Source organism: Brugia malayi, assembly GCF_000002995.4.
Source record: "Brugia malayi strain FR3 genome assembly, contig: Bm_v4_Chr4_scaffold_001, whole genome shotgun sequence".
Lineage (NCBI taxonomy): Eukaryota > Metazoa > Nematoda > Chromadorea > Rhabditida > Onchocercidae > Brugia > Brugia malayi.
In genome coordinates this window covers 5,209,978-5,225,569 of record NW_025062478.1, presented here as the reverse complement: position 1 = coordinate 5,225,569, position 15,592 = coordinate 5,209,978, and the positions used below count along the sequence as shown (strand labels likewise).

General features: G+C 32.3%; 3 protein-coding genes across 4 annotated transcripts; 1 reads left to right on the top strand and 2 right to left on the bottom strand.

Annotated features, from left to right (window-relative positions):
* Positions 1 to 1,149: 1,149 nt before the first annotated feature.
* Positions 1,150 to 5,148, top strand: Bm6462 (Uncharacterized protein; the record flags this gene model as incomplete). Its single annotated transcript, XM_043081693.1, has 8 exons — positions 1,150 to 1,239; positions 1,935 to 2,204; positions 2,329 to 2,509; positions 3,622 to 3,811; positions 3,868 to 4,054; positions 4,218 to 4,295; positions 4,564 to 4,721; positions 5,028 to 5,148. The coding sequence occupies 8 exons, from the start codon at positions 1,150 to 1,152 to the stop codon at positions 5,146 to 5,148; spliced, it is 1,275 nt and encodes a 424-aa protein (XP_042937627.1).
* Positions 4,739 to 5,454, bottom strand: Bm1348 (Uncharacterized protein; the record flags this gene model as incomplete). Its single annotated transcript, XM_043081692.1, has 3 exons — positions 4,739 to 4,790; positions 5,054 to 5,127; positions 5,440 to 5,454. 3 exons carry the CDS (start codon positions 5,452 to 5,454, stop codon positions 4,739 to 4,741), a joined length of 141 nt encoding a protein of 46 aa, XP_042937626.1.
* Positions 5,455 to 9,256: 3,802 nt separating this feature from the next.
* Positions 9,257 to 9,767, bottom strand: Bm1349 (Uncharacterized protein; the record flags this gene model as incomplete). Of its 2 annotated transcripts, XM_043081690.1 has the most annotated exons (3): positions 9,257 to 9,316; positions 9,449 to 9,502; positions 9,657 to 9,767. In XM_043081690.1, the coding sequence occupies 3 exons, from the start codon at positions 9,765 to 9,767 to the stop codon at positions 9,257 to 9,259; spliced, it is 225 nt and encodes a 74-aa protein (XP_042937624.1). The 2 variants fall into 2 exon arrangements, with proteins under 2 accessions (XP_042937624.1, XP_042937625.1); XM_043081691.1 differs by lacking the exon at positions 9,257 to 9,316 and having other exon boundaries at positions 9,450 to 9,502; positions 9,695 to 9,767.
* Positions 9,768 to 15,592: the final 5,825 nt, after the last annotated feature.

Below are 15,592 nucleotides of genomic sequence, written 5' to 3'. Positions count from 1 at the left end.
CAAGAAGATGGCATCAACTTTTATTTCCTGATATGAGTAGATAAGAGAATCAGATGGTTTTCGATTGAAATAATTAGTTGCTGGAGAAAGAGAAGAGGAAGTGAAAATGGATTTTCGTTGTTTTTAACTAACTTTCATTGAATGACGTTCCAACCAATTTCTTGCAAAAGTGTTAGCCAATAAAGCGGCAGTTTCTTTGATATTTCGTTAGCAATAGTTTAATTGAATCAGTTATGTTGGATGTCTATCGATGGATCTCCGTATCAAGAAAAAGACAAAATTTTATGAGCATAAGCTATCATTACTGTTCAATCATCAAAGATCAATAATAATTAGTTAGCATCTGAGGATAACGTTTTTCCTCGAGAGAAATCGCTTCTTCCTTCTGCCACCTCACATGTTGAGGGATCATGTCTTCAATTTCTCAAGCTCATACCATTAGGTATTTTATTCAAAGGACATGATAGAGGTAATTTTCATGCTCAATTTGTTTATCGCCACATTAACTCGAGATAAAACATATTAGTAGTGGCGGTAAAAATATATGTGGCAAAAGAAAAAAGAGAATGCCGTAAAACGCGTATGCCTCTACTCAGCAATAATTAAGAATGAAGAGATTACTCAGGGAATACTGAATTCGAGAGGCACAGACGTATGAAGAGGTAATTTAGAGGAAAGATTTAAGGGAGGGTTTGCTATGGCAGCCTTTTGATGTTGCCGACAACTTTTCAGATTCAGAAATCCTGAAGAAATCGTGAAGCAGAGTGAATATACTTGACAAGAGAAGCGAAACCTCAGTCAATCCGTCAAAGCATGGAAGGGTTTGTGCTGCGCCGCTGTGTCAACCTGCCTTAAAGCTCGCTGTCCAAGAGATCGCCCTGAACAGATAACAGTGATTGGAAAATTGTGGTATACAAATATTTCCTTTCGGTTATGTTACTTCGTCAGTAACGCGGATCAAAGATACACTTTCTGGAGGGATGTTTAGAATGAAGGGAGCGATTAGTTTAAGAATTTAAAAAGTGAAAATTTGAGTATCAAATTCCTTGGAAATAAAGCAGTAGCAAAAAAAAATTTGCAAATTGTTACAGTTCTTCTTCAGGAATTTACAAATTTAACACCTCTAAAAGTTTATACCTGCATGCGCTCATGGCATCATTTGCACCATCACTTTTCGTATTTTTCTTCCATCTCATTAATAATTGGCCTAAACTTGTCGTCTACATTTTCGATCATTCGGTATGATTTCTAATTTGATCTTTCTTTTTAGTTAATAATTTGTTATGGAAAATTAGCCTTTCATTACACTTTTCGGAATTTGTTCAGACAATCAAACTTGGAACAAATGTTCAACAGGAAATATGTTGTATTATTTAATTATATCTTCTTTTGTACTTCGAAAAAATGAGGATCAGAAGAATCAAAAACAAATTTAAATAGTTACATTTAATTTTTTCGATTCTCTTTTAGCTTCCTGTTTTCAATCATAGATAGTTTCGATAATTTTTTTTGTAGTTCTAAATTCCATAGCTGTATTTTCTTTTGGATGTGTATTTCAATTCCACTCATTAAATTTCTTTAACACCATCGCAATGATAATTCAGTTTTGCACTGTTTGCAATGACAGTTGTGACCTTTGGTGTAATAGACAAATGACCTTTTCTATGATCTTTCAAGCGCCTTAATGTCTACTACATTACTACTGCATAGTACTAAATAACATTCTTTAAAATCAAATATAATTGTTTCTCAGATAGATTACAACATTAAATGTTTTCCGGAAGAGTTCATCTTTGAGAAAAATAAAATACTTTTCCTGATTGTTTAATTGTTTCATGCTTACATTCAACAAAATTTCTTAGTTGTAATCTTCATTTCAAAATGACATAAATTTACGCATTATTTTTTAATGAGAACTGGTAAAATTATTTTAGATCAGCTCATCTTTGGAAGAATTTATTGAAATTAAATGGAATAGACCTGGGAAATTAAAGCTTAATGGAAGAGGCACTGTTTTTGCAAACTCAGCTACCGATTTCCGGAAATATTACGGTTTGGTGCATTTGTCAGCTTGTTCAAGTTTATTGCTAACATGGCAGAATAGAACGATTCAAAATTTTGAGTGGACAATCTCTGATCAACATGGCCAACAATTTTGTTGGAGTACACGGGAATGTCAAACGTCTTGGATTGCTCCAAAACAAGTTATTACACATTATTTTCAATCTATTACTTACGAATACCCAAAAAATATTCATTCATTCATTACCTATTCCTTTATTTATACCATAATTTTAATCTTTATTTAAAAATGATCACATTTTACAGTCAAAATACGTCGTGAAAGTATCAGTAAAATTTGTGGACCATAAAATTCTCCATGGAGAAGTGAGCATCAAAATTCGAGACTACTGGATAGGAGTGATTGGAGATTCATTTGCTTCTGGAGAGGGTAATCCGGATGTTCCGGCCAATGCGCTCGATCAGACGATGGCAAAATGGCTTTCAAGTTGGAGCATTTCCTTAAAATTTCAAAATCCCTTACATTTTAAAACAGCTGAACCTTATTGCAGCAGGAATTTCAATCAAGTAATAAAATTTTAATACCACATCAAAAATTTTATAGTTAAAATTGTCCAAAAGCTGAAAAAGCAAATTGATATATTGAGAGGCAAATATTACGAATTCTGAACAGAAAAAGGCCTTATCCAATTTCTAATTCTTTTGATGCAAAATTGCAAAATTAAGAGGGTCCTATTCTCCCAAATAATTGTAACAATGTTTGGAAAAGTATACGTGTTTGTGCTGAATGTTTTTTTCCAATTTCGATTTCTTCAATGATTTAATTTTATGTCACCTTACCATGCCCTTTAGATAGACATGAGGAACTTATTGTTTCGCCTGAATAGTAATAATCATTATTATAATATTTAGAGAAATGATTAAGCGGCGTCTTCTTTGAACAATTCATTTTAATACATCCCAAGTTAATGCTTAAATCTGAACTTCTCCCAGGCTACATGTAATAATTGCCTGATACAGTTAAGAATGCTTGCAGAATGAGTTTAGTGATCGGTCCGATTCAGTGAAATGATGCTTACTTGGTAAAAAGTAGTAATATGCGGCAACATCAAAGGACTGGATCAATATAAAGAGGAAGTCCTGGGATTACGCCAAGTTTTATCACTTTTTGTTAAAATTACCTTAATTAGTCATCATTGTGCAAGAAAAATTAAATTTATTCTATTATCTGAGCAATTAAAAATATTTCGTGGAAGCAAAGCGTTCGAAAAGCAAATTGCAAGTAGTTGCATAACATTTAGATAACATTAATTTTCTTAGGAAAAGACCAAAAAAGTATTAGCTTTAAGGAAGTGTTATTCCATGAGGAAATCAGAGAACAAAGGAAGGGGAAATTTTGAGTTCGAAAGATGCATGTTCCTTGTCCTCTTTGTATCAGTCGATAGCGCAAGAAAAAGAGGTCGTAAATGATAATGAGCAAGAGCGCCGATTACTGCTATCTTTGTTTTATCACTGATTCCATGTAGCGACCAGAAGGAAGAGGATGGAAATATTATCAGGTATCAGATATCAGCACGTTAGCAATATTGCACGTTGCAGATCAATGCCATCGAAGTTCTCGGTCCTGGGCCTATAAAGTGTTCGAACGGCTGAGTAGTACGATCCTGGAGCAGAACGCGATACACTTCACCTATTTGCCGTGTACCGGAGCATCTGTTGACAACGGAATTCTGGTTCTCATTAACAGTACATCACAGATCAATGTGCTGGAACAAATTACACAGATAAGGTTATCTACACTTTTCTCTCTGTTCAGACATTTTTAACAGAAGGGGAAATTTTCAGAGGCACTGGTCCAGATTTGTTGATGATGTCAATTGGCGGTAATGACATTGGATATTCAGAAATACTCTCGACTCTAATCGGAGGTCCAACAGGTCCTTTGTTCTCCACGATTGATATGCGCTTCTTCTACACATCACATCAGTTGGATCGAGTTGCTAAAGCTATTCAAAAACTGAAACCAAGCCAGGTTCCACTTGATGTATCATTTAAGTATGCGATCAATTCATAAACTTTGCATTCACTGGTGCAATTTGCTATGCTTTTGTCTGTTCAAGTTTTGTTCTACCATAAACTGTAATTAATACAATTACAGCTATTGAAGATTGCAGAATTTTAATTACAACGTTCAGGTCATCATACCGCATTACTTCGATCTCACACGCAACGAACGAGGTGTGGTGGATGCCGATTGCGCTGACATGCGACAAGTACAACTTTATATTTATTTTACTCGATATACAGTAAAAATGCTGATAAAGGAATTGTTCTTATCATTTAAAATAATTCTATATTTTCATTATAGTGAAAAAATATCCATCAATGTGGCGTTTCCTTGTTTTTTAAGCAGCGTAAAACTTTCGCTTCTGCGTATTTGTATAAAAATTTTGTTCAAATTTTTTTTGAAAAATCCTTTAAGATTTTTAGTCTTTTATCGAGAACTATTTATTTTAGAATTCTATATGTTCATAATCATAGATAAGCACCGAAAACTTGATGTTAGCCGAGGAAAAAATTTTGCAACGCATTAATGGTCTGATAACAAAAAAATCGAAACAATACGGTTGGACAGCAATTGAAGGAGTCGCCGAATTGTTCCAATCACGCGGTTGTTGTTCTTCTAATTCACTCATTAGGTAAATTTATTCCTTGTCTATTTCCTAATCGAAATATGAACGATTTCTTCCGATATATCCCTACATCTTCTGGAAATGATAGTTTCACATTGGACAGTATCAGTCCCATTATTAATAACTTCTAAATTTAGGTCACATAACTAAGAAATATAATAGCGTACTTAAATCTATATTAAAAACAACAAAACAGTCGTGAGCTACTTTTAATTTAAATAAAACTTAACATTTTATAGGGTATAAAACTAATTGCTTTCGATATAAATCAATATTATAATGTCATTTCTGCTGAATTATTCACAAATTTAGGAGCATACGAGACTCAATTCGATTACAAGGAAATAGTTTTGGAGCATTTCATCCGATAGAGGAAGCCCATCAACAGATCGCTGATTTGGTTGTTAAGCAACTGCAACAATTCGATAATTAACATTTACTTTTATTTTTTGGAGACTGAATGATAAAATAGATGCAAATGTTGCATGAAATGACAAAACCTTTTTGTTAATTAACTTTCGAAAAACAAGAAGTAAACAAAAGCCTTATTTGCTTATCGAGAAATGCTTGAATCATCCCAATACTTTGAAGTGCTTCCATTGCTATTCTCTTATTACTAATAATTATTCTTAAAACTTTATGCAAAACTTTGTTTAACTGATTTCTGTTATTTTTCAATTAGAAATTAACTGTCGACTCAATGAAAGAAATTCCAAATATTTACATATTCTTCCATCATTGCTTCCATTTGTGAATGATAAAAATTGTATGAAATCTCGGTTTCATATTTATCTCCAATTGTTTATTTTTATTGCATTATTCTCATTTTTTTGTTCATGTTCGTATGCTAAAGTTAGACGAATATGCACCCACACATAGTGAAAAGTCTTAATTCCTGTTTGATCTTCGAACTCTTTGGCTATTGTTGTTAATTTGGCATTTCATTACTTTTTACACTGTGATCTCATTGTTGCTGCAATTAATGCTATTTTTATTGTTTAACTATTGCAAGTAGTTCAAACATGCGTAGTGATTCCCTAATTATTCTGCCTGATGGCTTGTATGAAAGTCAGTTCGCTAAGATTTTATTAATATTTGTGATACGTGTATGCATGTATCTCGTGTCCACGTGTGCGTATCAGAGTCAATTCTTTAAGTCGATTTTCTTTTGTCATTACGATAAAGCATTCATATTGAGCTCATGTCAAACGTAAAGTGACAACAAAGGTTAGAACACATTCCTTCAAATCTGGACAATTCCTATGAAACAGAAATAAATTAATGCTAGCATTAAGATATTAAATAAATCAAATTAAATAAAATAAGGGTATTTAAAGGCTTCAAAGCAACTAAATTTTATTTGATTTAGCTACCTTAAGGCCAATTTCATTCACTCTAATCCCATAGAAATAGCTGTACTTGCCAATATGATGTCTTATAGCAACAGATATATAATTTTGTTTTATTTCTTTAAGTTAAAAAAAAGAAGGTAAAGAAAACTCACGATGTGATTAACTAGATCCATCAACTATACTGAGATTATAATATTCTTTCATTGGGTACATGTCCTATGCTTTCAACTTCCATCCATTTTTAATTAACCTTTTTCATTAGGAATGGTTAAGTATCTCCAAAGCAAATTAATTGTAACTTTCCCAAATTTCTTCAATAAAATGACATTAAATGCTCAAGCCGTTATTTTTTTTTTAAAAAAGCTAACCTTGTTTTTCAAAAGGTCACCAGCTTCTTTGCCAAATCATTTTATTTTCTTGAACTTACCAACTAACAATCAGCGAAGCAAACTTTTCGGCTTTCTCTGTTTGTACTAGTAATTGTTAGTGGTAAAATAATAAGTTAGAGCTAATCTTAATCTTAAGAAATTAGTGCATTTTATCTTTAGCAAACAGTTGATTTTGTTATGGAATTGCAATTGATCAGGAAAGGATCTAAGAGATTTGTTACTGATAAGCGCAAATGTCGTAGCTCATTCTGCAATGTTCTATCACTTCAATGACTTCAATAATATATATCCAATTAACTTCCTTAATTTTTAAAGTGTACCTCCTTCTTCTTGATGTTGTTTCCCGACTTGCATTCAAAAAAAAGGCAATAAAATCGTGATCTTCTCCTGTTTATTATTTTCATTTGAAAAAGAAGCCAAGGATTTTGAACCGGGCTTATATCTTGATAAGGATGGATTACTGAAACAGATACATTTGGCTTGGAAATGACCGACTTTTAAGTAACATTGATTTTAACTAAGCTCGTGAATTTTAATTGCTTTTTATTATGAAACTTTACGAAATTTTTGCGCTTGAAAAAAGAATCAAAGAATCAAAATTTTAAGAATACTAAAGAGATACTTACTTTGTGTGCCCTGAAATAGCACTGAGAACGTAAATGAGCAGTTTGTTTTCTTATTCCAATTATATTGATGGAAGTCCCCTGAGAAAAAATGATTCATTTGTTATTATGAGAGTGAAACTCGTTATTTTGCAAAACATTTCCTATACTTATGAATTTTCGTTCTTATTTATTTCTTTTTGGTTTAATTTGCAGAGCAAATTCTAGAAGGGATAAATTATATCGAAAGGCTTAATTTAATTCACAGGGGATAGAACCTATATATGCATGAATTGTTATAGGTGATAATGGATGACAATAGTAATAAAAATTTAGATAAATGAAGTTATTATAATTTTATGTCCAATTAACTAAGTTTATTTGAGCCTGGATTTTGTGAGAGAACTTTAAATGTTTGAAATTTAAAACAGCATAAGTAGGATTTTTACTTATCTTCATAACACTCCAACACATATAAATGCCCTCTAACTTCATTCAGTCACTTTTTTATCTGAGACTTTGGTGCTATTCTTTTCATACTTTTTACAAGCGTTTTAATAATGGGATTTAAATTATTTGAATAACTTAATTCAAGTTTTCAGTTTTTCTATATGAATATTAAGGAAAAAGAGTTTGAAAATAAAATGTCAATAACTCAAACTTTTCAGTTGTTCGACATTGAAATCATTGAATTATCCAAGATTTTTCACATTTGCTAATTTGCATAACTTAGGCTGTTTTCATGTTGCACGATATATTCTTTTCCTTCTTCCAAATGGGCTACTAACAAACAAAAATGAATGCACTTTTCAAGATTTCACAGCTTACTTATTTTGAGCTATTTTAAACAAACAATTTGTTTAAGGCACACTGCTGCAGCGATTCATTTTAGGCCCATTCTTGCATCGATTCATTCTAGGCCCATTCTTAGATTCTCTCATCCATTGTTCTCAGCCTAATCCTATTTATGCACTCTACTACTTCTGTAATTTATGCAATTCCTTCCCTCTTTATAATAATGCATCATCATCACCATCATCATCATCATCACCTTCAAAAACTCCTTCTCTCCCTCTCCCATTCAGCTGTGTCCCATATGTTATGGCGTAAGTGGTCGATTGGTTGATTCAAGGGCAAAAGCAATTTATTCTTTAAAATCATTTCTCATTTTACTTTTAAACTACTTTTAACAAAAAACCTTTTTTATAGTAAAAGTAGAAAGGTAAATTATGTAAAATGGAGAGTTAAATAATATTTAATCGTTTCTTGCTATTATTGAACTTCAAACTTTATTTATTCATACTTCAGTCATTTCTGCTTACATTATAAAAAAGATTTGCTGTAATAATACAGATATTAGGTTGACACCTAATTAAATAGTTACTATCATGCTTGCACAGTGCAACTATATTTGTTGTATTTTTGAAGCGAATACTGTTACAGCTGAATCATTGGATACTTTTATCATTCTTCTTATCACTACTACATGCTATCAATATCACTTTTAATATTCTCATCACTATTAATAAAAACTGTATGTAAGCAAAGAATTATGTATTAGTATGACCGGAAACAATACCTTTCTCTGTAGTTTAAGTCTTAATAGGACACAACTGTACAACAAAACGAAATTACTTTCGTATATGTATCAATCAGTGACTTTTAAATATTGATAAGAATGATAAGAAAGATGTATTGCATTCCAGCAATGAGACTAAGTTATAAAGTGTAAATTGCAAGTGGTGGGATGAGAGCAGCGCTAAAGTAAAAGCATAGCAACGCTTCTGAAATACAAGCAACCAATTAAGACAAAATTTGTATTCGTGAATGAAAAGCATTTCATATTTTTTTTTTTTTTTTAAACTCTTTGACATACTGTCCTCATCCTTTGGTTTACATTATCTAGGCATCAATAGGCTCAAGTAATTTTCAACAAATTCCGAATCGGAAATATTTGATATGTAATTTCAGCATGTTTTAAACACTTTCTCTCTGATGTTTTGAACATCTTAAAAGTTCTTTATAAGACTATTTCTATTTACAAATCATAGTAAAAGAATGTTGCTCAAAAAATTTCTAATTTATAATAATGATTGTCCCACCCACAACTAATTTATTTGTATTGCGAATGGAAATGCAACAAATATTTATCAAAGAATTAATTTGATATCAAACATGCATAGCTTTTTAACTCCAATTTATTTTCCGAAGATATAAAAATTCCGGGAATTTCCATATGAAAATGGGTCTGTCCATTTCTAAAGAAAAATGAGTTTTGATTTTGATGAGTTAATATATTTTCGGTAACATTTCCCAGTATTGTATTAAACAATCAACTCAAAACGTGTAATTCCAAAACTTCAGTACAAATTAGAAGAGTAAATTAAAACTTCAAGTCTCTTCAATTGAACATTTCTTGAACTTAGTTTGCACATTACGGATGCCTGCAAATGTTAGATTATTTAATGGAGATGGCCCAAGCCAAAGATGTATCAATCCTTCTTGATAGCCGCCTATCTGTCCTTTAGTTAGCAGTAATAACAGTAATTTTTTAACATCAAAACCTAATTTCTAAGGAAATATCTCATAAAAAGGCACAAAATATTCGATTAGAACAGATAAGCTATTCATATCACATTGTTTATTGATAGGTCTATTCATTGCTTTGAACCCCACTAAACAAATTATCGTCTTCCCCTGTCCCACCATATCGTTGTTATAAACTATCAAATGAGCATAATCTTTTGTCTCTTTTATTAAATAGGCCAAATCTATTAGTAACACAAAAATAAATTGTATTTTCTCATTCTCACAAATGTACAACAATAATTTGCATAAATATTGTCGCACTATTAGAATTTATTTTTCGAAGCTTCGGGAACTGTAAACAATTCAAGAACAAGTATTATTTTTATCATTTTTTTCCAATTATTTCTCAGATTTTTCGATACTTAATTTGATATGTTTTAACTGACTTCTATTTATTAATTGTATTGTTATAGTATTTATAGCAGCGATTTCATGCACTATATTTATAAATTTAAAAAAAAAATATCAGTGAGTTTCTGCTTGCTGTAAAATATATTCACTGCTCTTAAATTTAGGCTTTAGAAATTGCTTAAAAAGTGACAACAATTTTCCTGTAAACAAGTACTGTTGCAATGAATGAACTTCATTTCATATCAACGATAAACTCCTCTTTTTACATAAAAAGTTGTGGAATGTTTGAAGGGAATGAGTCTTTCAATTCGAAAGTAATATTTACCGCAATGATATAAAAGAAATTTCCTGGCTGCTAACAGCAGGAAGTGAATTTGCACTATATTGAAGAAATAACCGTGGTGTGATCACAGCCTAAGGCCCCCCACACCCTATGCAAATTGGTTGCAATGAGTCAATTTGTTATTGTCACATTAAACTCAGACAATTTATTTTCATCCAAACAGCAAAGCTATTTCAAAGGCAATCTATCTATTTGTATAGTAAACAAGGAAATATGTCTCTGTTTATTGATCGGTCGCTATTACTCAGTTAGCAACTCTACTGCCATAGATCTGGGCATTCGGTCAAGATGGGTCGGACGGATAAAACGGCCAAAGCAGCAGCCAGCAGGGTGGAGCTGACGACTGTCACGACCTATGGCCAACCTTCCTTTCTCTCCAATATCTTGCTTCACTCTCTCTCTCTCTCTGTCCCTCTTTACGTCTCTGAGAGCAACCGATCGACCGCTGATCACTCTTTGGACGGACAGACCTGCACAGACGGCGATCGTTGTAGCATCAACTGGGCCACTCATTCATTTCGCACTGTCATATTTTAAACAAAATTGAATCGATCCTACTCACTGATTTGTCAGAGGTTAAGACCCGTGACCCCTCTGCGTGCCATCTTATCTTGCTAATGCAAGCTATTACAATATTTCAAATTTTGAAAAAAAAATCCCATTCGTTACTTTGGTGGAAAAACAGTTAGAGCCGCAGGTCTTCTCCGTCCTTATTACACTACCGTGGATACGATGATCCTACTCTTATCTATTATCATCACTGACAACCATCCGCTCTTAGATAATCCAATAATTACTTCCCTTTCTCATTATTGCTTTCCATCATTATGATGACACCTGGGACAGTCATTTGCACCTCTGTCCACTCACCCACTCCAAATATTGGTCATTAAAACTGAAACAGATTTCTCTCTTAGGTGAAATAAATCATTCCTTTTAAATTTGTTTCGTTTTGGTTTAATTGATTCAAAATGGACAAAGAATAAAGACGAACCTCTTTTATGCTTATCCTATCGGATTATTTCACCTCTTTTCCTGTTCCGACAGGCTTTAGAAAACTTAAAATTTAAAAAACGTAAAACAATTTAAAAACGCATTTTTTTTTCAGTGTTGGGATTCATAGCTCATTTTCATTTATAGACACAGATGTGAGTCTTCACATAGATCTATATGGTCAACATAAATGACTTGTTTATCTAAGTTTAACTTATGTTTCCGCTAAATGCAGCTATAATCAAATGCTCTTAGTCAAATTGCTACTTGAGACATTTGATTGATATTGTGCCACCAGTTCTCGAGAAATCACTTTAATATTGACAACTTTTAACTAAGGATCACTCAGAATGAAACAACTTAACAATAAGTCAATATGATAAGTAAATAGTCCCTGTAATTCAATATTTGGAAAATCTGTTTCGATTTACTCCTTCTCTCGTATATATTCATGTGTATTACTTGGTTAGAAATATTGATTGAAATATAGTAATCTCAAATCTCATATATTTGCGTAGAACATTGCTTTTAAACAAACATTCTCTTCATTTTTCCTCGTTTTTAGAGTGTGGGAGACTATTCCATTCTTTCTTGCAAAGATTAACCATAGACCATAGATTTGAATATTGTCGTCGAACCACTCGAAAAAGGATGGAAAAAGCGCGGCTCTGTTAATAGAAGAGATGACATTGTAGCAGTTGTCACCAGTTTAATGCCAGTATAATGACTGTCGTGTAACAATCATTATGCTACGTTTATGATCACTGTTATGAGAATTTCCCGACACTTCTACACTCGCAGTACATTTCCCTAAACTACGGTCATCCCAATTGTTTCCAATATTACATTTTATATTTGCTTGCGATTTACTTTCTTATTCATTATAAAAACATTAGTATAAAATGTTAGCACAATAATGCACCTTGCTTGTAAGTGGAAAAGTATTCTAGCCCATAATGAATTATTCATAAGGCAACTAAGAAAATTTTTCAAAACTTCGGCCTCAAATCCTTTAATGAAGTGAAACGCTACACTTAAGAACTTCCTCCCGGTATTCCGCGGTACTGCCATCTCTTACCACTTGATATTAAAAAGAAAAAAAAACAGCGCAAGTGATCGTAATTCTCTCATGTTTCCTTATTTTCTTCTCTGCTTCAGGTTGAAAATTCTTCTGTAAATGGTTTCCTTCCATAAATTTACGTTGTTTATTTATTGTTTATCCAGGATTACTGCAGAATATATCAAACAATTAATTCTTTGTCTTTCGTTCTTTCTTTCTTTCTCTCTGTTTCGCATTCTGCGCGTTTTTGACTTATTTCTTTTTTACATTTTATTTTTCAATTTCCTCTTCCAATGTTCCTTTTTCTTTTTTTGGAATAAAAAAGATGAATTATTAGTTGTACTGCTACATTCAGCCTTTCCACTGTCTTTCTTGTCATATTCTCAAAAAAGGAAAAAAAAGGAGGTGAAGACTGATAAGGCTTGCAATTTGTCATTCCTTTGGTTTATATTTTGAGGAAGACATCTGGCCAGTGTGGCTGTTGCTTGAATATAGGAATGGGCCTGAATCCATGATAGGCATTTTCGATGTAGAGAAAGAAGAGAAAGGACGCGAATCTATATGCATAGAAATCCGATTGTGAATTATTTTACTATATTTATTTATCTTAAATAAATTTATACTTGTTATTGCTTCTAGTCTTTTTGATATTTAAAAGAGATTTTGTTTTTTTATTTATTTTTTATTCTTTTTTTTTTTTGATTGCCAACAGTTACGGCTTTCCATATCGGCACTTTAAGATTGTCCTTTTTCCGCCTCTGGCCCAAATAGAATCATTTTTGCTTCAGGTATCACTTAGTCCTGAATGTTAACCATCCATATCATCCATTAATATATTTTTGGTTGACATCTTCATTAATATCTACTTATCTTTTTATTTATTTTTTGTTTCAGAAAACCAAAATTTATTTATAATCATTGGATTATTTGCCAGTTTCAGCTATCAACGTCATTTGTTTCTTTTTCCAGAAAAAAAATTTTTTTGTAAATGAAAGTAATTGTTGTAAAGAGAAACTATTGCTGCAGGAATCAATCATTTATTTATTTTACATTCGATAAATTTTTTCGAACTTTTGCAGCGATGAGATTTTTTTAGTTGAACTTTGCTATTATTATTTGCGCTCGAATATTTGTGACATGAAATATCTCATTGAAAGCATTTTTGCAGATTTCAACAATCCTTTGCCATTTTGTAAGAGATTAAACGAAAGTTAGTAATTAATAGAAATGACAGGAAGAGTGACACTATCCAGGAGCATAGATCTTAGATAAAGGTTAGGGATATTATTAGAGAGCTACAAGTTATGTGTTTCTCATTAAAACCATTTGTCAATAAGCTTTAAACAAGCCATAAAGTTTCAGGTGAAATCGAGGACGTGGTCTACATAAAAGAAACTAGCGAGTAATAATTCTGAAAATAATAGCGTCTTACACTATTGAGATATGCGAAAAGTTAATCAAGCCTGGAAATAATTGTAATGGCCCAGCCCAGCAAATGATGATTCCATTTCATTCTTGGCTCAGTAGTAATGAATACTACTTGTGAAGAAATGCAGTGTCACCAATGTCTCTTGTTTTTATTATCTTTGTCCATAATGGGAACAAATTGCTTCAAATCATTGTTGCGAACTATTATTAGAAAGTTTTTCGTTTTTTCTTTGTTTACTTTGTGAAGACAAAACTATTTGATTCCTTTTCATTTATCATTAAGATTAAATCTTCGAAATGATTCATCGCAATTTTATCTTTTATCTTTCCACATATTATCTCGAAATATTTATAAAAAATGTGTTTAACACAGTTAACATTTTCACCGAATTAGCAACATCTCTTGCACCAGCTGGAATCTTTACCTTTAGCCCCTTATACCTTCCCAAAACTGCTACTAAAAACTCGAGTTCTTGAATGTCCTTCATTCAAGTGTTAAAAAGACATTTTCATATTTTTTTTTTGTGATACTTGTTTTGCATTACCATATATTCCCTGTAATGCGTCTTTGTCTTGCCATCAGTAAATTCTTCAGCAACTGTCGATCAATCCATTACTATTAGAACAGATTAATCGACACTCGTCAATTGCCGCCGCTTTACAGTCAGTTAGGAAGCATCATATTGCAGTACATCAATCGATCCCTCGCGAAGTGGAATGCAGGATGTTGTTGGTATGCACTGCAGCATGCCATGCCACTTCATCTTGTTGTGCAGTTGTCGTTTTAGCAACTTGTGCTCATTTTAGAAAGAAGATTCCAGTTCTGGAATGTCACTGCTTAATGGAAATCATTTTCTACTTTCGTATTTGAGAATGCATTCTCGTCCGATCTGCGATTAATTCAATGTGAAAAATATATTTTTGCATATTTGTTTTTTTAATTTTCAGTTTCAATTATTCTGCTCTCTTTGAATCATTTCTAGCTGACCATTCACTGACCGTCCATATAGAAAGTCATGTCATCCCTCTGGTGACGTTGCAATCCGAAAGCATTTTAACTTCTTCTATACTTTAACATAAACGATGAGTCATCTTGATTCCTAATTGCATTGTTGCTTTTTTTTTTGCGAAGTTTGCCGGAAGCATTTTTAATGCTTGGCCAGGTTCATCGATTTGGAGGAAATATATTGGGCAAAGTATTCTTGGCTATTGCAAAACATACACTCTTTACACTCTTTTTCTCTCCTCATTGGTGCTTTTTTTTATCACTGATTAAAAAAATGAAAATGCATCTCACACTTTTAAAAACTTCACTCCTTTGATTATTGGCTGCATTTCAAAAAATTTCAATGATTACGTCGCAGTTGAAGAATTTTTTCAAGAATCCTTTACCTTCCTTTTTGACTACGATTTATCATAATTCCAGTTTCGAATGGACTTTTGATTAGGATCGTCTCACCGGTGATTGAATATCATTTTTGCCATTAACTAACTTTTGTCATTGACTATCGCTTAAATGTGTTGTGGTTATTGTTCCACAGTGTCTATTGGATTCCAGCGATTTTCCCTGACTTTCAAAAAAAAGTTTAGATTAAACTTTTGACGAAATTGAGAAATGCTTGCGATAATGGATCATTTCTATTGCCTCAACTATTATTCACTCTTCCCTTGATTTCTTACTCTTTCCTATATTTATGTCACTTCCTTATATTTACCTCTTCCTAACAATGTATGTCATGCGCAAATGTCCATCCTGTCGATAACTTGTAA